Genomic DNA, 23,701 nt, shown 5'->3' on the forward strand with positions numbered 1-23,701 from the left:
TGAATTCCCCCGGAACCAGGGCAGCCACCACCGACCGCAGGGATTCCATGCGGAACTTGCGAACCCGCACAGAGCGGTTCAGAGCCTTCAAGTCCAGAATTGGATGGACCTTGCCCTCCTTTCTGGGCACGGTGAACAGATTGGAATAAAACCCCCGAAACCTGTCCCGATGAGGCACCGGAACCACCACTCCCTGAGCCCTCAGGTCCCGCACCGCCAGGTGCAGGTCCCGCAAGCGCTCTGGAGACAGCTGAAGATTTGAGGGAAAAAATCTGCTCTCCGGCCGAGAGAGAAACTCGATCTTGTAACCAGATCGAACGATTTCCTGAACCCATCTGTCCCGCACACGGGCCAACCAGGGCTGAAGAAAACCGAGCAAGCGTCCCCCCACCCCAAAACTGGGTGAGGGCGCCCCTTCAGGCCGAACTGTTATGGGCTGCAGATCCGGATTGGCCGGACTTCTGTTTACCAGACCAGGGCTTCTTCTGAGAGCCTTGACCTTTGAACGGTTTGCCCTTGTAGTGCGGCCGAAAGGCACGAAAGGACCCCTGAGGGGGCCGAAAATTAGCATGCTTCTTCCCAGAAGCCCCCTTAGCCTTGGGGAAATGGGGCAAGAGAGTGCTCTTACCCCCGGTGATCCCCTTAATCAACACATCCAGGGACTCCCCAAAAAGGCGAGACCCATCATAAGGTAGATTGGCTAAGGTCTTACGTGAAGATTGGTCCACCGACCAACATTTTAACCAAACCAGGCGGCGAGACAACACCGCCACGCTGTGCACACGTGCAGCCAACGGAACCAGGTCCAGGTCCGCATCACACAGATACATGACACCCTGGTGGATTTGATCCACCATATCCAGGGTCGCCGGCGAGGCCGAGTCGGCCACTAGGACGCGCCTAAGCATCTGCGTCCAACTTGCGATCGCCTGGGCCGCCATGAGAGAAGCAAACAGAGCCTTAAGCATAGAACCCGTAACAGAATAAGTATGACGGGCAAGAGACTCCAGTCTCCTATCCGTGGCATCACGGAACACAGGGGAATCCTCTGCAGGAATCGCAGTGGCTTTGTTCAAAACCGCAATTGCGTGATCCACTGGGGGAGGCACACACCACCTTTCATCAGTGGAAGGCGAAAAAGGATAACGCAGCTTGAATCTACTTGGTACCGCAAAAGGTTTGCGCAGATTGCGCCATTGGTCCTTAACAGCGCGCTGAAAATCATCATTGCAGGGAAAAACCTGCGGCGTCCTGCGTTTTCTCTGCGTCCCATAAGCCGCCAAGGCAGCGGGGGGACACACTTCGTCCTGCAAACGCAGCGTTTGCTTAATGGAAGCAATCAACTCATCCATGATTGCAAGCTCTTCAGGCGAGCCAGGGGGAGAATTATCAACCCCCTCAACTTCAGCCTCCACCTCAGACCCCACTAGATCAAGAGAGGAGCGGGACCCCGATAAGGAGGCCCCCGCCATAACAGCCCCATCACCTTCACCCTCAGAATCAGAGGAAAGAGCAACTCTGGGCCTTTTAGTAGATTGAGCAGCCACCAGCATCTGCACCTGAGCAGCAAGGCCAGCCACAATAGTGGCTAAATCCCCCCCTGGGGGGGAAACAGCGGTCCCCTGGCTTTCCACCAATGCTATAGGAAATTTGCCCTCCTGAGAATCCATTGCCCCTGTAATGCCAGACAACAAAGGGTTAACTGCCCCTTTTAAGCAAGCGCGGCAAGCGCAGCCCACCGCACCACACTCAAGCACAATAAGACCCCCACAGGGAATATGCAAACTGAACACAGGCAATGGATAGCAAGAACAGAAGGATAAAACCTGAGGAGACCCTCGCCGCTGCTGCTGCCTCGATCGGTGTTCCTGGAAAGAGGAAGTGATGCTGCCAGGGCGCTCTATGTAAGCCTATGGAGGCTACAAGAAAATGGCCGCCATGCATGTAAAACATGCGGCCGGAGCGAGTGTAGGCAAAATGGCGTCGTTTGGCGCCGAAACCGCCGCTCCACAGTGCATTAAAACACACATTACATTCCAAAATCAGAATACATGTCAGATCGCCGCAGCGATCGCTGTATATGCCCAAACATGCCAAAAAAACATGCCCCACAGCACACAGCTTCTCACACTGACCAGCCTGACACACACAGTGTCATACAGCTCCCCCCCCCCCCTGCAGCCCACAGCATGCAGCCGAGAGATAGGGAGACAAGCAGTGTGAATAGAGGCAGGTTACACAGTCCCAGACTGACACCCCCCCAGACAGACAGGTCCCCACATAAATACACTTACCTCACATGGCGTGGGGGACCCGCACAGGCGAACAAGCCGCTGCACATGAGGCAGGGAGAGTCGCATTCAAGACGCACACAATGGAGGTTAAGAAACCACACAGCGTCCAGTGAGGTAGCCACCTCACCAATCATCCCTGCACCGAACAGGGATGGGTCGTTCACTGTGCCAGGAGCGTTACCTGGCTGAACGCTCGATGGCAGACTGGGAAGCCACTGACCCACGACCTGCGACCAGGGGGATCAGCCCGAGACCCAGTCCGCATGATCCTCTTCATCCGAAGAACTAACTAACGCTGACAAAATAACAGCTAAGTAAAGGTAGAGAGAAAACTCAAACAAAATTTTAAAAAGAAGAAAGAGTCTGGGGCAGAAAGTCCCAGCACAGAGAGAGCCAGCCACTCCTGACAAGCTAAACATTAAAACTGAGATATGGTTGCAGGAAGTAGGAGGGTATTGACTGAGGGGACCACCCCTTGAGGGTGGGATATGTTAAAAGCTTTATTGTTAACATATTCTGTTGCCTAGCTACTCCTTCGGAGCAAAGTCTAATACCCCCATATGTGACGAATATGAAGAGGCGGCGACTGTCGGAGGACGTAAGAGAAAAAACTGATTTGCTGTGGCAGAGAGAGAGAGGATATACCCTCGGGGACTGCCCCTAGGGTGTGGCCAGAGCATTTTATTTCCTGTCTAGTCCTACTCCTGTGGAGGCAACATAACCCGAAGGTGCTGTATCACCGAGGACTACGTCTGTCAATGAGCGATAGAGAAATGTCAGTTAGGGGTCCGATCTGTCCGCCGCAATGTCACAGTCCCGCAAAAAAAAAAAAAGATCGCCGCCATTACTAGTAAAAAAAACCCCCAAAAAACAATAAAAATGACATAAATCTTTCCCATAGTTAGTAGACGCAATAACTTTTGCGCAAACCAATCAAAATACGCTTATTGCAATTTTTCATTACCAAAAATATGTAGTAGAAAACAAATTGGCCCAAAATGTTAAAAAATTTCGTTTATTTATTTATTTTGAGAATGTCATATAGCAGAATGTGAAAAATATTGTTTTTTTTTTTTTTCAAAATTGCCGCTCTTTTTTTGATCAAATACCACCAAAAGAAATCTCTATTTGTGGGAAAAAAGGACATCGATTTTATTTAGGTACAGCGTCGCACGACCTCGCAATTGTCCTTAAAAGTAACCGAAGTGCCGAATCGCAAAATAGGGCCTGGTCATTAAGGGGGCAAATCCTTCCAGTCTTAAAGTGGTTAAACTGTCAGCAGATCGGCCTTTACAAATTCAGCACATTGCCAAAAAGCAGTGAGCAACTGAGCATGTGCAGAGCAGGGTGAGACAGTGCATTACTAGATTTTAAACATATTTTTATATTTTTACATACAGTAGCTATACTTGCCAAAAAGAAGGCAGCCTTAAGTGATTGAACAAAACGCAATTTCTTTTTTGACTAAAGATCCCCTTTAACAGTGAACTTATGTTATTTGCTCCCTTTTTGGTATGGTAAATATACAACTAAAGTGGTTATTAAATCAGTTTAGGTGCACAAAAAAAAAACATTGATCCTGCAGGAAATCCAGTGCTGTCTCAGACAAGGTTATCAGAAAATGTTTAGGACTACAATACACCTCTCCTTATGTTATAGAGAAGAATAGAGAGGGGGTGTTCTTCTGTCCTAACATTCTAATAACATTGTCTAAAGCTGCTCATAGATGTGTTGAAATTCAGCTGGTTCAGGAGGAACTGGCCCTATTTCGATTTATGTGTGGCCACTCCCACTCAAAAGAAGTCAGCTTGCTGAAAAATGTGTCTCAATCACAGGCTGCAGCCCACTGAGGATTAGTGTAGTAATGTAGTGAAAAAGTAGTCACCCTAGGACAGGAAGCATGTTATTGACAAAATCACTAAATGAAAAAAAAAAAAAAAGGAAAAAAATAAAGAAATCAGTGATTACCCCCAGCTCTGCTGATCGCCCCCTCAGCAGTAACCCCCAGCTCTGCTGATCCCCCAACTCAGTAGTAACCCCCAGCTCTGCTGATGCCCCACTCAGGAGTAACCCCCAGCTCTGCTAATGCCCCACTCAGTAGTAACCCACAGCTCTGCTGAATAATGCTGAAACAAGTGTAGATGACTCACAATTTGGAATGATTTGGAGACGTCTGTATGATGAAACGCGTAGGGAGGAGTTCTCGTACGTCAACGTCACTTTCGGTTTGGAGAGCTGTAGCCGTGGAACGCGGAAGTATCTCACTGATCGTGATCATTCCAAATTGTGAGTCATCTACACTTGTTTCAGCATTATGTTATGTACTACACCATGGGGTTTTTGTCTGTTTGAGCTACCTAGATCGTGAGAAGATCTCTTGGAGGCCCATCTGAGCCTGCTCACATTCAGATACAAAGGACGCCCCGGATTGCTCATTCGTTTTTGGAGGTTACTAATAAACATCAGCCAATCAAATAACCCTGCATCTAGGGGTTGAGAAGGGTGAGTGCGATACCTAGTGGGCATTACGGGTATAGGCACGAGATTCACCAGCATCACTTGCTACATAGCACTTTGGACTCATTCACTGGCACTATTTTTATTACCCTTAAAGGGACAGTTTCATTTATTTATTTTTAAATGTCATTTGTTTCCTAAATGCAATGTCACCTTACACAAAACAAGACAAAAATAATTGAGTACTAATCACACTGGTACTTTTTTCACTGATACACATCACCATAAGCACTGTATAAGATCATACATTTTATCACACACTGTGCACTTTTGTTTTATTTATAGTTTATAAAACATATTTTTTTTTCGGCACTGAGCACTCTTTGTGGGCCTTGGTATATGCCCAATCAGCATTTATTTGGCACATGCACTTTAATTATTATCAGCAAACTATTTATTGTATGTTTGAAAAACTGGATTTAGGATTTTTATTATGATGGAGATATTTGGGTAAAAATTCTTGCACTATAGATCATCATCCCATCTCAATCTCCTCTCAAACAGGTAGCGCCGTTACCAACTTTTCTTCCCTCTACCCTTGTTTTGTACAAGGGTAGGTTGGTGGCAGCTTATACCTGCATATTATATTCATATATACCATAGCGCTGGTCACATTTGTTTTTTTAAAGCTGAATAAAAGCCTCTCACAAGCTGCAGGTGCTGTAAGTGAACTTTGCCACAGACTTCTATGGAGGCTTTGAAGATGCTTTGAAGAACCAAAAAAGCGACACAGGGTATCATTTTTAAAGCGAAGCTTAGTGACAAGTGCATGGATTGGTATTCAGAGCACAATAAAAAAGCATGTACAATTCTACATTTTGAAGCAAGTGCTTCAATGCTCAATATAAAGAGAAGAACGTTTGTAGGTACAATCTGGTTTACAGAGATCAGATGGCAACAAGTCCCTTTTTTACCGGCCAGGTGGCAACCTTACCTGCCTACTAACCGTGCTCATATTAAGGAAGAAGAACGGATTTTATTTTTGTAGCTTTCAGCTTTCCATGAAACCAGAGACATTAAAGGCAGCTAGCGGATTTGTTCTTGGAAACAAAAATGTGTTCCGAGTTTTTCCATTATAATAGGATTCTTATCGAATCAAAATAGTCATTATTGGATCAGCGTGAAATAGAGGATATAATGCAGAGCCAGCGGCCCTCGCACAGCTAAATATCACCCACTGCTCACAAACAAGCCGAGATGAGAGCCACAGCCTGAGGCATCAGAACAAGGGAGTGTGTGTTTGTGGAACAGACAGATTAGATATTGGAAATCTTTCTGGGCCCTGGACTTCATAGGGAAGGCTGGGAAGGGCAAGATTGCACGTAATAATGCCATTTGTCTTTTTTTGCGGCAGATACATAAAAGAGGACAAACACAGCAGGAAGTTTTTGCTGTGAATTAAAAAGCGAACGGGCTGTTCAGCATCCTAGCTGTTGGGGACTTGGGCCATAAAACAAATTGGGAGACTTGATGAAAATCTCCAGGGCGGTCTTTTTGCGATTCTTTGACATTTCCTGTAAATTGTCAGCCAGAAATATGGCCTTTCTTTTCCCCAAAGTAGCAGTTTAGATTATGTCACTGTGTGACATTTCAATAAAGTTCTTAAAAAAAGAAGGAAAAAAAAAGTAAAACAGTGCAATGTACTGCAATTGGTGCATCAGCACTGCTGTCATCCTACAGCACACCAGCGACTGCATTCTAATGAAGCCACTGTTGTGAACCAATCCTTATGCCAGCCATAGACGGTTCAAATCTCGGCCAGTTTAGCAGGAACTGGGTGAGATTCGAAAAGTGTATGGCCCGGCTGAATGTACCAAGTTGATCAACTTGGGTACAACCAGCCTGCTGGATTTTACTTGCTAATATTGCGAGTGATTCCCATGTAAAACACTGTCTGTGTTGATGAGGGCATTGAGTAAATTTCTTTCCTGCAACCCGTGGTTGTAGGAAAGAAATTTACACCGTGTATTGCCTGCCTTAGGCTGGCCCTACATAATACAATCTTCTTGTACAATTTTCCTTTATATTTACCAAAACCATATAAAATGAGGTCAAAAGCAAGCACTTTAAATTTGTATGCAATCAGGCAGGCCCTTGCACTACATAGTTTAAGGTAAATCTAAAAGAAATTAAATAGGAAAATTGTATAATTTATGGCCAGCCTTAAGCTGGATACACACTATTGTAACAGGACGTCAAGTAAATGTGACAGGAAGTCAGGTAAATCTGTGAGTGTTGTCACAGATCGGAGATACAATTCACCAATTACTATAGGGTGTCGGCTGCAGAAGCCAGCAGAAAGGTCTAATGCCCCGTACACACGTGCAGATTATCTGAAGACTTTTGTCTGCAGACTTACCAAAACCATATAATATGAGGTCAAACCTAAACACTTTCAATTTGTATGCAATCCGGCAGGCCCTTGCACTACATAGAAAAGGTAAATCTGAAGACAAAAGTCTTCAGATAATCTGCACGTGTGTACGGGGCATAAAGACGTTGAACAGACTTCAGCTGTTCAGAATGAGGAAGTTAAGGCTTCTATAATTTGTCCAAAGGAAGTCTCAGGATGGCTGCCTCCGGAAGCTGTCTCCTGAAGCCGTGTGGGCTGGGAGAAGGAGGACAGTCAGACGTGTGCCTCCCGACAAGCTGTGTGAGCATGGGAGAAGACCCCCTGAAGTGATGTGCGCTAAGGAGGGTAACCAGTTGTGAAGACTTCTCAAAGGTGAGAAAAATGAACTATTTCTATGGGGAAGAAATAAAGGAATGTTTGCCATGTGAAGAGACAAGCAAAGAGACATTCTCATTGTGAAGAGTAAAGGGACCTGTTAAATGAACATGTATTGTGTGAAGAGATAAAACATGGACTGTTGAGTATCCGCTGTAGGATAAGAAAGTCTGCCTCACAGTAGGTTGGGGACAGACTCTTAGGTAGGTTCCAGTGTGAGAAGGTAGCTGCCCACAGAGGCAAGGATTTATTTTGGTGTTTTATTTTATTTTGCTGTTTTTGACGCTTGCAGTCTGGTGAAGAGAATTGCATTAAATAAACCAAACTGTTGTTTGCAAGCACTTATCGGCTATCTCTCTGTGAAAACGCACCCCCCAAGGGGTCATCCACACCCGCCACCGAGCTAATCACCTACACTATACAACTTTTGTTGTTAGATTTCCTTTAGATTTACCTTCAACTATGTAGTACAAGGGCCTGCCTGATTGCATACAAATTGAAACAGTTTAGATTTGACCTCATATTATATGGTTTTGGTAAATCTAAAGGAAAAAATCTAAAGACAATTGTATAGTGTGGCCCATTAGTCTGGAGCTATCCCCCACAGTACTTTTTTTCGCTACAGAGTGAAGTGCATTTACTAAAGACAAACAGACTGTGCACTTTGCAAGTGAAGTGGCACTCATTTGCCCAGAGCTTAGTAAATGTGATAAAGCTCCGCTGATTTCCATCATCCAATCATGTGCAAAAATAATGTTTTTTTCTTTATTTTCCTTGCACCTGATTGGGTATTCTTTACAAACTGAAGCTTCATCAAATTTACATTTAAGTAAGTAAATTAATTTACATTTAGGAAAACGACTGCAACTGCACTGGCAGAGTGCAGAGTCTATTTGCCTTTAGTAAATCCACCCCAATGTCCTCAATCTTCTGAGTTTATTGGGCCCACCTTCAGAATTGCTATATAAGCTATTCTGTAATTTAAAGTGATTTGATTCTAAAGGTATAATTGAAAAAAAAAATAAACAAACACAGCAACAAACAGGTTATACTTACTTGTTCTGTAGAATGGTTTTGCAAAGAGCAACTTCGATCCTCCTCTTCCCCTGCTGGCGCTCCTGTTTTCTCCCCCCGCCCGGTGAGTGCCCCCCATAGCAAGCCACTTGCTATGGGGGCACTAATGCGTGTTTGCGCCAGAGATGGCGCTGTGTGTCCATTGACACACAACGTGGTTTGGCCCCACCCCCTCCCTCCTCACTGGCTGTGATTGACAGCAGCAGGAGCCAATGGCTCCCAGTGCTGCCTCTCTGTTTAATGAGGAAAGTGAGAGCCGCTGCTCTCGCGCACATTGCTGGATTGAGATCGGGCTCAGGTTCAGGTAAGTATTAGTGGGGGGGGCTGCTTGCAGAAGGTTTTTTTACCTGAATGCATAAAAAACATTAAGGTAAAGGTTTCAATTTACAGCCACTCTAATTTTACAACACTGTCACATGTTGCTTCCTACAGATATGGTAGTCATTTCCCCATTATGTGATTGGCTCACTGGTTTTCCTAGAAGTCTGCCCCAAGATAAGAGACATCCCTTGCTATAGGAGTTTAATTTTTTAAGAGATACTCCCTAAGGGCCCATTCACACCTATGCTTCAAAGTAAAGCATGCTTTTACTAGCGCATTACCGCAAAGCAAAGACATGTACCATACACACAATTAGGCATTGCAGTTGCATATGTTTATAACAGCACCACAGCATAATAAATACTTCTAAAGAGGTGCAGACATCGCCCCTCATAAGAACACACTGAGATTTATTTAGGTGATTATGCAGTGCAGTCTCTTCTTTTCTAAAATTAGCCTGGAAAGCACATGGTGAATCATACCGCTATTTCTTTAAAACTAGTGCAACAAAACTAGTGTTATACCTGAGGCTTCTTATAAACCCCTTACAGTAGCAAACAGACTGGGAGAAGGAGAGGTTGCACTAGGGGCCATCTAGGTGTGCTGATAACGAATGCTGACAGGAGAACACACGACTTCATCAATCTGCTGCTTTGTCTTTATTGTCATATTAAAGGCTGTGGACAGAGAGGTGACCTAGCTTATAACTGTCATAATGAAAAGTCAGATCTCCAGGCTAGATGTGCTGTGGGACAGGTCTGTATAAATATAAGACCTGGAAAGACAGACAGGCTGGTATAACAGCTCCAGTACTGCATATGTCTTTCAACGCTATTTGTAGCTGTTTGCCTGGAGTTTAGCTTCAATGTTTATTAGTAAATCAAAGATTCTACCCTATAAATAAAAAAGTTAATGAGGGCTCTTAAAATAGTTTGTGGTGGGTGTATTATTAAACTCTCCTGTCAACATTGTAGCATAAATCCCCAACCTATATAGGTCATAGTAAAAATGATTAAGACGGTGACATATAGTTCTCTTTAGTATGAGGTCAGGCTACAAAACCGATTAACATTATGCAAAGGGCCGCAGATAGATGGCGCCGTGTCATGGACTCTGAAAATATGTTGGGCGAAATGTTATAGATTGCTGCCCATATTACTTCGCTAGCATAAGATTTGGGACTTTAGCACTGATTTATTGTTGCATGACAACTGATCACAGGACCATTTGCTTGTTCAATACAAGTGTTAAAGGATAAGTTCACATTTGAAATGGGTTACATGTTCCACCCATTTTTAACTGCTTCCCGATCCCCACACTCCCTGTGACAGCAGTACGGGGAGAAGTTCTCAGTACTAGCTCTAGCTGTCATTTTTTAAAATCAGCGCAGCCATGGGGGGCTCTCCGCGCGCACGCCCGCATCGTTCATTCATAAAGCTCTGTGTGTTACTAAACTACATGCCCCAACATCCTTTGCGGCTGTCAGCATTTATTTTTCCTGGCAGTGTATCTGCTTGCCCGTATGGAATGTACAGGCACACAGATGCACTGACAGATCTGCATGTGACCTGCATTGCAACAAAGATCTGCTGGCTGCAAAATAAATAAATAAACGCACACTCTGTTTACCTGCAAAAAAATGTGCATTTATTTATTTTTTTAATTTACCCTTTAGGCTGTAGCTTTTGATGTAGAATCTCCTTTAGATCTACCAAAAAAAAAAAAAAAAAAATACAGCGCAAGGGCCTTCCTTTTGGATACAAATTGGTTGCATGGACTAGGGAGGTCCTCATATTACATAGTTTTGGTAAATCTAAAGTTGACAGTACTAGAATTGTATGGTCAGATGATGTGTGTGATGGATGCAATGTTAATCAGCTGTTTAATGTAAAAAAGGCAGGACAGCCAGGGAACCACTACAGGCAGCTGTGGCAGTACCACATTCACTGTTCCATAACAGTGATAAGGTGGTCCTACAGCCACCAGGATCACTTTTACATGAAAGCTGATCTCCAGCTGAAGAAAACAATACCAACTCAGTCCAACAAAACCAAGCTTGTTTACTAGAACGTTTATAAATGTACCTTGGTTCACAAGAAGTTAAGATACATATAGTGTGTGTGTGTGTGTGTGTGTGTGTGTGTGTGTGTGTGTGTGTGTGTGTGTGTGTGTGTGTGTATATATATACACACAGTGGGTACGGAAAGTATTCAGACCCACTTAAATTTTTCACTCTTTGTTATATTGCAGCCATTTGCTAAAATCATTTAGGTTCATTCTTCTTCCTCATGAATGTACACATAGCACCCCATACTGACAGAAAAACACAGAATTGTTGACATTGTTGCAGATTTATTAAAAAAGAAAAACTGAAATATCACATGGTCCTAAGTATTCAGACCCTTTGCTCAGTATTTAGTAGAAGCCCCCTTTTGATCTAATACAGCCAGGAGTCTTTTTGGGAAAGATGCAACAAGTCTTTCACACCTGGATTTGGGAATCCTCTGCCATTCCTCCTTGCAGATCCTCTCCAGTTCTGTCAGGTTGGATGGTAAACGTTGGTGGACAGCCATTTTTAGGTCTCTCCAGAGATGCTCAATTGGGTTTAAGTCAGGGCTCTGGCTGGGACATTCAAGAACAGTCATGGAGTTGTTGTGAAGTCACTCCTTCGTTATTTTAGCTGTGTTTTCTCCACACATACCGCTTAGAATTAAGGCCAAAAAGTTCTATTTTGGTCTCATCAGACCAGAGAATCTTATTTCTCACCATCTTGGAGTCCTTCAGGTGTTTTTTTAGCAAACTCCATGCGGGCTTTCATGTGTCTTACACTGAGGAGAGGCTTCCGTCGGGCCACTCTGCCATAAAGCCCTGACTGGTGGAGGGCTGCAGTGATGGTTGACTTTCTACAACTTTCTCCCATCTCCTGACTGCATCTCTGGAGCTCAGCCACAGTGATCTTTGGGTTCTTCTTTACCTCTCTCACCAAGGCTCTTCTCCCCCAATAGCTCAGTTTGGCCGGACGGCCAGCTCTAGGAAGGGTTCTGGTCATCCCAAACGTCTTCCATTTGAGGATTATGGAGGCCACTGTGCTCTTAGGAACCTTAAGTGCAGCAGAAATCTTTTTGTAACCTTGGCCAGATCTGTGCCTTGCCACAATTCTGTCTCTGAGCTCTTCAGGCAGTTCCTTTGACCTCATGATTCTCATTTGCTCTGACATGCATTGTGATCTGGAAGGTCTTATATAGACAGGTGTGTGGCTTTCCTAATCAAGTCCAATCAGTATAATAAAACACAGCTGGACTCAAATGGAGGTGTAGAACCATCTCAAGGATGATCAGAAGAAATGGAAAGCACCTGAGTTAAATATATGAGTGTCACAGCAAAAGGTCTGAATACTTAGGACCATGTGATATTTCAGTTTTTCTTTTTTAATAAATCTGCAACAATGTCAACAATTCTGTGTTTTTCCGTCAATATGGGGTGCTATGTGTACATTCATGAGGAAGAAGAATGAACTTAAATGATTTTAGCAAATGGCTGCAATATAACAAAGAGTGAAAAATTTAAGGGGGTCTGAATACTTTCCATACCCACTGTATATATATATATATATATATATATATATATATATATATATATATACACACACACACACACACACAGTGCTTTGCGAAAGTATTCGCCCCCTTGAACTTTTCGACCTTTTGCCACATTTCAGGCTTCAAACATAAAGATATAAAACTGTAATTTTTTGTGAAGAATCAACAACAAGTGGGACACAATCATGAAGTGGAACAAAATTTATTGGATATGTCAAACTTTTTTAACAAATAAAAAACTGAAAAATTGGGCGTGCAAAATTATTCAGCCCCTTTACTTTCAGTGCAGCAAACTCTCTTCAGAAGTTCAGTGAGGATCTCTGAGCCTCGGTTCACACTAGGGTGTCACCTCACAGGTCGCCGCAGGTCGCCTCCCATAGGGAAGCTGCGGACCCGTTCTAATAGGAGCGACACAAGTCGCTCCGACCTAGAAAAAGGGTCCTGAGCTTCTTTGGGGCGACCAGGAAGCGACCGCCATAGACTTCAATGTTATGAAGTCCGTGGCGGCCGCTCCGAGGTCGCGGCGCGCTGCTCGCACCGCGATCTTGGAGGTCGCCCCGGGAAGTAGCGTCGCGGTAGTGTGAACCGGCGCTTAATGATCCAATGTTGACCTAAATGACTAATGATGAAAAATAGAATCCACCTGTGTGTAATCAAGTCTCCGTATAAATGCACCTGCACTGTGATAGTCTCAGAGGTCCGTTTAAAGCGCAGAGAGCATCATGAAGAACAAGGAACACACCAGGCAGGTCCGAGATACTGTTGTGGAGACGTTTAAAGCCGGATTTGGATACAAAAAGATTTTCCACGCTTTAAACATCCCAAGGAGCACTGTGCAAGCGATAATATTGAAATGGAAGGAGTATCAGACCACTGAAAATCTACGAAGACCTGTCCGTCCCTCTAAACTTTCAGCTCATACAAGGAGAAGACTGATCAGAGATGCAGCCAAGAGGCCAATGATCACTCTGGATGAACTGCAGAGATCTAGAGCTGAGGTGGGAGACTCTGTCCATAGGACAACAATCAGTCGTATACTGCACAAATCTGGCCTTTATGGAAGAGTGGCAAGAAGAAAGCCGTTTCTTAAAGATATCCATAAAAAGTGTTGTTTAAAGTTTGCCTCAAGCCACCTGGGAGACACACCAAACATGTGGAAGAAGGTGCTCTGGTCAGATGAAACCAAAATCGAACTTTTTGGCAACAATGCAAAACGTTATGTTTGGCGTAAAAGCAACACAGCTCCTTACCCTGAACACACCATCCCCACAGTCAAACATGGTGGAGGCAGCATCATGGTTTGGGCCTGCTTTTCTTCAGCAGGGACAGGGAAGATGGTTAAAATTGATGGGAAGATGGATGGAGCCAAATACAGGACCATTCTGGAAGAAAACCTGATGGAGTCTGCAAAAGACCTGAGACTGGGACGGAGATTTGTCTTCCAACAAGACAATGATCCAAAACATAAAGCAAAATCTACAATGGAATGGTTCACAAATAAACATATCCAGGTGTTAGAATGGCCAAGTCAAAGTGCAGACCTGAATCCAATTGAGAATCTGTGGAAAGAACTGAAAACTGCTGTTCACAAACGCTCTCCATCCAACCTCACTGAGCTCGAGCTGTTTTGCAAGGAGGAATGGGCAAAAATTTCAGTCTCTCGATGTGCAAAACTGATAGAGACATACCCCAAGCGACGTACAGCTGTAATCGCAGCAAAAGGTGGCGCTACAAAGTATTAACTTAAGGGGGCTGAATAATTTTGCACGCCCAATTTTTCAGTTTTTTATTTGTTAACCACTTGCCGACCGCCGCCCGACTATATACCGCGGCGGTCAGCCCCTCCCAGGCAAAGTGACGTACCGGTACGTCACTAGCCTGGGAGCGAATAGGGGGCGATCGGTCACTCGCGATCGTCGGGTAGAGAGGGAGAAAGGCAGGCGGCTAATGTAAACAAAGCCGCCTGTCATTCTCCCCTGTGTAAAAGCACAGATCACTCGGTCCTGCTATGTAGGACAGTTGATCTGTGCTGTTACACACACAGCAACATCCAATGACAGTTAGAAACACACCCCTAGGGACACACTTAACCCCTCCCTCTCCAATAAAGTTAACCCCTTCCCTCCCAGTGTAATTTTTACAGTAACAGTGCATATGTATAGCACTGATTACTGTAGTAATGTCACTGGTACCCCCAAAAGTGTCAAAAATGTCAGTCAAGGGTCCGATCTGTCCGCCGCAATGTCACAGTACAGCAAAAAAAAAAATCGCAGATCGCCGCCATTTCGCGCTCAAAAAAAAAAAAAAGACAAAAATATTTCCCTTAGTTAGTAAACGCAATAACTTTTGCGCAAACCAATCAAAATACGCTTATTGTGATTTATTTTACTAAACATAGGTAGCAGAAAACAAATTGGCCAAAAATTTAAAAAAATTTTGATTTTTACATTTTTTGGGGGGGAATTTCATATAAAAAAGTGTGAAAAATATTGTTATTTTTTCAAAATTGTCGCTCTTTTTTTGTTTATAGCGCATGATCAAAAAATCGCACAGGTGATCAAATACCACCAAAAAAAGCTCTGTTTGTGGGAAAAAAAGGACGTCAAATTCATTTGGGTACAATTGTCCGTTAAAGTCATGCAGCGCAGTGCCGAATCGCAAAATACCCCCTGGTCAGGAAGGGGGTAAAATCTTCCGGGGCTTAAGTGGTTAAGAAAGTTTGAAATATCCAAAAATTTTCGTTCCACTTCATGACTGTGTCCCACTTGTTGATTCTTCACAAAACATTACAGTTTTATATCTTTAGGTTTGAAGCCTGAAATGTGGCAAAAGGTCGAAAAGTTCAAGGGGCCGAATACTTTCGCAAAGCACTGTATATATACACACACACACACACACACACTGTGTGCATATATATATATATATATATATATATATATATATACACACACACACACACACAACTAGATCTACATACAAAGATACACGTACACATTTTTAAAAGGAACAGTTTGATAAACAGCCATATGGTCAATGTGTTGCTTTTATATGGAGTAGATGAAGGATTTAGAAACCATATGGTCATGTACAGCTGTATTACCTAGGGGAATATTTGTAAAAATATAATGAAAATTGATTGACTCGGGCTGAATTCCCACCTCTGCATTTTTGCATTTTCCATTGAAATCAATGAAAATGCATTGAAATGCATAAAATAAGACCAGAGTCAACGATCGGTGTGACACACGCCTGTGTATCATGTAGTGCTACCCCTACAGTAGCCACTGGTAGTATTGGGTCCCCTGTTCTTTCTCTAGCCCTCCACAGAACCTCACTCCTGCTGACACCACCAAAATACCCTGGCTGGGAACTCCCAGGAGTCACACAAAGATGACACACACTGACCTTTAGAAAACAAGCAGACTGTTTTGTCAGACCAATGTTAAAGGGTCACACAGCAGATAAGTAGTACACATCAAGCTTTAAAATTGCGCATGCTCATGGAATTGAGACAACATAGGATACTTAAAAATCGCCATAGGCGACGCTTTAAACATTTTGTACGGTTTACTAGTTTGGAGTTACACAGGAGGTCTAAAGCTAGAATTATTGCTCTCGCTCGTTTGCAGAGCTACCTCACATGTTTGGTGCGAACACCATTTACATATGTGTACGTCACTTACGTAAGTGTTCACTTCTATGTGTGAGCACGGAGCAACGGGAATGCCCAAAATCTTTTTTTTTCTTATTTATTTATTTTATTTTTACACTGTTGCTTTATTTTTGATCACTTTTTTTTCCTATTACAGGGGATGTAAACATCCCTGCTAATAGAAATAAGGAATGACAAGTCCTCCTTATGAAGAGATCTGGGGTTTATAAGACCCCAAATTTCTCCTCTACCTTTGAAAGAAAAAGATCAAAAAATAAACAAAAATTGCTCTTTTGCTTTAAAAAAAAAAAATGGTTTACTTTTATCCTAGACCAGAATTGACATCATAGCGTTGCTCTGATCCTCCTAGATCATAGAGGTGATCAGAGACGATCTGGTCTCCGTTCATTTCTATAGCCAGCCGCACAAACCGTCTTATTCCTTTCCAGGGCTCGCCGGTAAAAACAGTAAGCCCGAGAAACACAGGCAAGCTTCTGAGAGCGATCCAGCGCCTAATTAACAGTTCTTTGAAGTTTGTTTCTTTTGACACAGTTGGGGCCTTTAATGTTGGCATGCAAAAGCAATGAGAGGTTTCAAGGGATGAAAGTCAAAAGCAGTCAAATGAGGAGTTGGACTCCGTAGGTGGGTATGTCCCTTTAATGTGGCTAGGTGAAGGTAAACACGTTCAAAGAAAGGGAAGGGCAGTGCGCAGGGAGGATTGGGAGGGGATAGCACTAGGGCAGGGGTGTCCAACTTTTTGACCCCCCTGGGTACATTGGAAGAAGAGAGTCTTGGGCCACACATAAAATACACTAACAATAAGGATAGATTATGAGCAGTTCCTCCTGCGGCTCTCAGCAGGTAGGTGCGGCCGCCGGGCCCGTTCACTATAAGGACAGATCGTTGTGTAGCAAGCCATGAATCGGTGCAGCTGCCATTGAACCATCATTATAGTGTCATAACGGGGTCGGCAGATAGACCTACACGCTGAGAGCCGCAAGAGGAACAGCCGCTACAAATCGCACCGGTACTAATCGCCGGTGTGAATACAGCCTATGAATGTGCTGTGTGGGAAGGTGGGGAGGGGGCGCAATTTAAATCTGGGGGGATGCAGGCCACCCTAGCACCCCCTTAGATCTGGCCATGCAGCATTTACTTACCTGACGCCCCTGCATTCCCTGCTGGCAAAGCTATTTCAAACTTGGCATTCCTCCAGGCATGCGTTTGTAGGCTGCCACAGCTGCTATATTTGCTTGGCATTCCCAGCATCCCTACAGATGTGCACGGGCCAGGCTTGTCTGTGTCTGCCGCTACATGTGACCCCTGGGTTGGACACCCCTACACTAGAGTAATATGTAGCACACAGAGGTGTACATGAAATAAGCAAAGTCAGCAGCCTGGGGTAATGACAGCTTTGGTGCTCTGTCTCTGGCGTTATTGGTTGCTGCTCCCAGATGAAAATGACTGCAAGTGTGTATAGCCTCTAATGGGAGAAGTGTCAATGGAGGATAATGGCCCATCCTCAGGCTTATGTTGAAGACAAGGGTTAACTGTTGGTTATGGCGGTCAAGATGATTGCAGCTCGAACAGCTGTATTATGGGTGTTTCACCTCAGATTATCTCCATGGCTCAGTGGTCAGCATTCTGCCCCTTAGCTCTGGTACAGCTTCGTCGGATGCAGTCAAGCCTGGCATGGTTCAGCACACCCCTTCCCAATTGGTGGGTCTCCCCGCAACCGCCCGACTCCTTTCTAGTCTTTTGTTTATATACCAATCCTTCCCCTTCCTGATGCTTGTGGGCCTAGTTGTTGTGGCCCCAGTTCAACTGTGTACATGATTCTCCTTGGAGACTACAACCCCTGAATTAATAGATGGGTCTAATCACGCTTATCACCTCCAAGGCAGAAGGTTGTACAACCTTCCAGCACAGATCACCAGTCAGGTCAGACGTATCAACAAAAGAGGACGGATCGAGAGCAACCATTGCGTCCCTCCAGGCTTGTCACTCCAGGACTCCCCCAGACATGTCATAAAAATAAAGCACACATATAGTGCTCTCCGTTGCAAATAAAGTGCTTTATTAATGTGTAAAATTGCTTATATAAGCGGCACCATAACCCAGTGCCTAGTGATTCCAGCGTCTGTACATCTATGAAGGACAGGATGACCATGGGTGATGTCAAGTGCTCTCCTCTATACGCGTTACATCATGTAGGCGGTAGGGATAGACCGATATGGCTTTTTCAGGGCCGATACCGATATTTTGGTCACAACGTATCGGTATCGGCCGATATGGGCCGATATTTTGTACATTTAAAGTTTTGAAAAATAAACACAATTTTTGACACAAATCTGGTACTGAACATGTTAATTTTTGTTTAATGCTTAATGGCTGGCTTGCTGGCACCCTGTGGTGAATGGCTGGCTGTCTGGCACCCTGTGGTTGGTGGCTGGCTGCCTGGCACCCTGTGGTGGATGGCTGGCTGGCAGGCACCCTGTGGTGGATGGTTGTCTGGCACCCTGTGGTGGCTGGCTGGCTGGCATCCTGTGGTAGGTGGGTGGCTGGCACAGGGGCTGTGGATGGCTGGCTGGTACAGCGCCTGTCAGTGGCTGGCTGGTACAGCGCCTGTCAGTGGCTGGCTGGTACAGTGCCTGTGGCTGGCTGGTACAAGGCCTGTGGGTGGCTGGTACAGGGCCTGTGGGTGGCTGTCTGTCTGGCACCCTGTCTGTGGGTGGCTGCCTGTCTGGCACCCTGTGGTAGGTGGCTGGCACAGGGGCTGTGGCTGGCTGGCTGGTACAGGGCCTGTGGGTAGCAGGTACAAGGCCTGTGTGGGTGGGTGGCTGGCTGGCTGGTACAGGGCCTGTGGGTGGCAGGTACAGGGCCTGTGGTTGGCTGGCTGGCTGGCTCGCTGGTACAGTGCCCAAGGCTGGCTGGCTGGTACAGGGCCTGTGGATGTGGGTGGCTGGCTGGCACCGGGCTGCTATGGGTGGGTGTATGGCTGTGATACACTCCCGTGAGACTAGTCCCGACTCCAGACGAGGTTGTCCAAGGCGAGGGAGGTGGCCTAAGAAGGCAGAATGACGTCACAAAAATATCGGCAATATTGGCCAGTTCCGGGGCCGATATCAGGGAAAGTGCATATCGGCCGTCAATATATTGGCCTTGTCGATAATCGGTCTATCCCTAGAAGGCGGGACTTCTTTAGCGAAGTCCCGCCTACGAAACGTAACACGTACAGAGGAGGAGAGCACTTGACGTCACCCGTGGTCATCCTGTTCTTCATAGATGTACAGACACTGGAATCACTAGGCACCGGGTTACAGTGCCACTTTTGTAAGCAATTTTATACATTAATAAAGCACTTTATTTGCAACGGAGAGCACTATATGTGTGCTTTATTTTTATGACATGTCTGGGGGAGTCCTGGAGTGACAAGCCAGGAGGGACGCAATGGTTGCTCTCAATCCGTCCTCTTTTGTTGATTCTGTTCTGACTGGTAATCTGTGCTGGAGGGTTGTACATCCTTCTGCCCTGGAGGTGTGATAAGTGGGAATAGACCCATCTATTACCTCAGGGGTCGCCCTTTGAGGTGAGAGGCTTGCACTACTGGTGGAGGAATTCTAGCACTTGATCATCCACGTGTGTCAACTTGTAGCCCTTTTGCCACTTTATGGGACTCTCTATAGTCTTATTTATGCTATTTGATTTATTTATTAATTTTGTAATAGTCTAGAGCACTGCACTGATTCATTATATATTGCCTATTCTGGGATTTGATCATTTGACCCTGAGTGTACAGCTGCTCTTATCACTTTTTATTGTTTTGCACTGATTTTATTAATTTTTTGCTATGTATTAAAACCAGCAACCCAATGAAAATAAATGCACCTTCATTTCAGAACACCACTGCATGCTGTATGTGAATGATTTGGGTGTTATGGTGAGCTGCACTGCCCAAAAGAAATGCAGGTGTGAGATTTTTCCATGGTTTGAGGTGCTTTAAGGGCTTTAAACACAATGTGCATTAACAAACACTGGTGTGAATAGAGGTTCCTGGTCTATTCAGGATATGTAAATAAAGCCTACATTGTAAGTGCATTAAGAATAGATCCGTAAATGTAAATAATGTACTCACTGCACGCCTTGGCTTGAATTTTTTCATGCGATATAACAACAGAAAAACAGCGCATGTCAATAGAAAAGACAAAACGAAGGCGATGGCGAATCCAGCAGTGTGCAGACCATGGTTGGGTAAAACCTGCAGGGGAAAAACGAAGAAGATAACACTGACACGTCACATGAAATGCGAAAACGCTATCTAGACGGCAACTAATGCCATGCTCGAGTCAGAAAAAAGCAATGCGTCTACTTTTTTTTCACTTCTTATAGAATTCTCTCGTGAGCTTAACAGAACAGGCAGGGATTTTACACTGCTTCAATATACATACAACAGTGCAACACATACAAGGCAAATAGACTGTGCACTTTGCAAGTGCAGTTGCATTCATTTTCCTCAGAGGTCAGTGAATGCGATAAAGCTTCACTTTGTAAAGAATACCCAACTAGGCACAAGGAAAATAAAAAAAAACAAATTTTTGCTTGCACTTGATAGAAATCAGCAGTGCCTCACCCTCATTCACACAGTTCTGGGGGAAATGAGTGCAACTGCATTTGCAAAGTGCACAGTCTATTTGATTTTTGTAAATCAACCCCACAGAATGTCATTTTGTGCAACCACTTCTTAAAGAAGAAGAAATAAGGTCAAAAACTTTTTTTTTTCATGTTGGATAGAGTAAGAAAGGGTTGTAACATCTGTCAGTTTTTTTTGCCACCTGTGTCCCATCGGGGAGATTTCCCATCACTTCCTGTCCCATAGCCAAAACAGGAAGTGAGAGAAAATCCCTGGTTAGCACCACAGCTCGTGTAAACATTGGCAGATTTCCCCTCTATTACTGTTCTGGGCACAATAATAATAACAGCAAACATGACAAATAAGAAGGGTGCATCTGCCCAACGGGGACACAGCAATAAAACGCTGACAGGGGTTCTATTCCCTCTTCACTCTGTCTACTGTAAGAGCTAGAATTTTCTGTATAATGTCCTCATACAAACAAGGCATCTGTTTAAGCACCTTTGAATGCCAGAACGCCTGGCAGGAAAAATCTGCTTAGAAAATGTGGTAGAAAATGAAATCTGCACACACGTTTAAGCGCATTTAAGCACGTCAAGTGTTTGGTATTAATGCATTCAATAATGCATTTATTTATTCTGGCCATTGGAATGCATTAATGCTCAAACTCTTGCTGCGCCTAAATGCCTCTCATATTTAGATGCATTCAGGTGAATTTGACATATTTTCTGCTCTTCAGCTCCTCTCCTGAATGCACTGTCCTCCTGTCTTCTTCTAATACGCCTGCAAACGCCTATGTGTCAGTGATGAAATATAGAATTGTTACACTCTAAACATAATTACAGAACAAAACAAAATAATTTCAGTAGCGCAGGAATGGTGGTATCCCCCACCAGCTGTTAAATGCTCCAAAAAGCAATAGTAATCTTATGATGAATACAATATGACTACTAAATGTCTGCACACTTCCTATTAACACTATTTAAAATAGTCCATGAACAGTCCATAAGATCAAACACTTGGCTAGTAGTGACTTGAACACTCATCCAAGAGGGCAAATATAGTGAGTTTAGAGGAAGCACCTTCACTCTCCACCACCAGTGTGCCAGGGATAATACGGATGCAATGAAGACTCACCAGAACCATATGCCTACCCGCTCTCATGGATAAGGCCCCATTAGCATATCATAACAACTATATCCCATCCAGTGCTTTATCCCGCAAAGTAAACTCTTGACCATGTAAGTGGAGACAAGGAAAAAGAGCTTCCACTAGCGTGATAACATTTCAACTCAATTTTATTTCATTAAAAAACACACATTGCACCCACTTTGTTGTTGCTAAGATATAGCCACAGTAATAATCAGAAACAGCAGAAGTGACCACCATTGGTCATCAGTCAGCTCCACGCTACAACCAATCTCCCCCCGGGGACTCCCACCGCTCTGTACTGCAGTCAGATGTGAATGCCATATGATCACACCCCGACCGGTTTCGTCATGTACGACTTCCTCGTTGGGGTCGGACATAATCAGCCCCAGATCAGTCTGCAGATCACAGTGTGAACTGTGAAATGGTAAAGCTATCGGATCGCATGGGTGTGAACATCCAGTGCAGTCCAAGAAAAGGGTTCTGTACCATTTTGGTCCGAATGCGATGCAAATTTAGCCATACAAACTGTACGTTATACGGAGAGGAATCCTGCGCTGACCCACCTAGCATTTTGAATAAAATTAAATTATAATAACCAATACCACTAAGGGTCTTTTCACACAAGCTTTCTAATCAGATCCACCTAAAAAACTGACAGGCAGGTCTGATCGGATCGTTCGTGTGAAAGGGGCCATATGATGAAATCGTGTGCAAAAACAACATGCAATGTTTGTGTTTGCATCAGTGGGAACCCAGCCAGAGGTGAATTTACTATGACTGGAGCAGTCAGAAAAGGAAGCAGCTGTGCACAGAAACCAATTAGCTTCTAGTTTTTTTTAATCAAAGCCTAAAGCCCCGTACACACGTACCGATTGTCGGCCGAACGATCGGCCGTCTTTTGTCCGGTGCTGTTTTGTTGGTTGAAAAGACTGCACACGAATTTTGTCGGCAAACAACAACCAACTGCAGAAGTGATGTCATGTTCTGGTTTACTTTTCGTGTGTTTTTTCTTCACTGAGCATGCCCAGTCTTGATCATCACATTTTTGTCGGCCGAATTCTGTACTGACTGACGAACAATCGGCCGTTCTTTGTTGGCCAACAAAAATTTTAAAGCCTGCACAGATTTTGTTAGGCCGAAAAGTCGCAGTCGGATGTCGGAAGCATGATACTAACAAGCCGACAATCGGCCGATCGGACGTTGGCCGAATATTTACGGCCGACAATCGGTACGTGTGTACGGGCCTTTAGTCCTCTTTCACACGGCCGCTTTGTATGTCCGTATACCACCCCATCCGTTTGCGGGTGATATACGGACATAATGCATGTCAATGGGATTGCGGATGTCAGCAGATGACCATCCGCTGACATCAGATTTGCGTCCTTTCAGTTCTGTTTTTTGGAACAGAACAGAACCCTATTTTTGTTCCGTTTAAAAAACGGAACGGATACAAAATCGGATGTCAGCGGTGTCATCCGCAATCCCATAGACATACATTATGTCTGTATATCATCCGCAAATGGATGGGATGATATGCGGACATACGGAGTGGATGACACAAGTGTCACCCGTGTCCGTATAAAAAAAAAAAAGTGCAGAAGCGGAGAAAAAAAAAAAAAAACGGAGCGGCCGTGTGAAAGAGGCCTAACTGAACAAGCTAAAGATAGAAGCTGATTGGTTGCTGTACTCCAGATTCTGCCCCTCCAGTTTTAGTAAATGAAGCCCATAGACTGT

General features: G+C 44.4%; 1 protein-coding gene across 1 annotated transcript in view; it reads right to left on the reverse strand.

Moving 5' to 3' along the window:
- Positions 1–23,701, reverse strand: part of EVC2 (EvC ciliary complex subunit 2) — a 316,078-nt gene that overhangs the window by 184,858 nt on the left and 107,519 nt on the right. The window contains exon 8 of the mRNA XM_082263099.1: positions 20,321–20,443. Within this exon, the coding sequence (XP_082119225.1) occupies positions 20,321–20,443 (123 nt within the window). The remainder of the gene's footprint in view (positions 1–20,320; positions 20,444–23,701) is intronic.

The sequence above is a fragment of the Pelophylax lessonae genome (genome assembly GCF_965119305.1).
Source record: "Pelophylax lessonae genome assembly, chromosome: 1".
Lineage (NCBI taxonomy): Eukaryota > Metazoa > Chordata > Amphibia > Anura > Ranidae > Pelophylax > Pelophylax lessonae.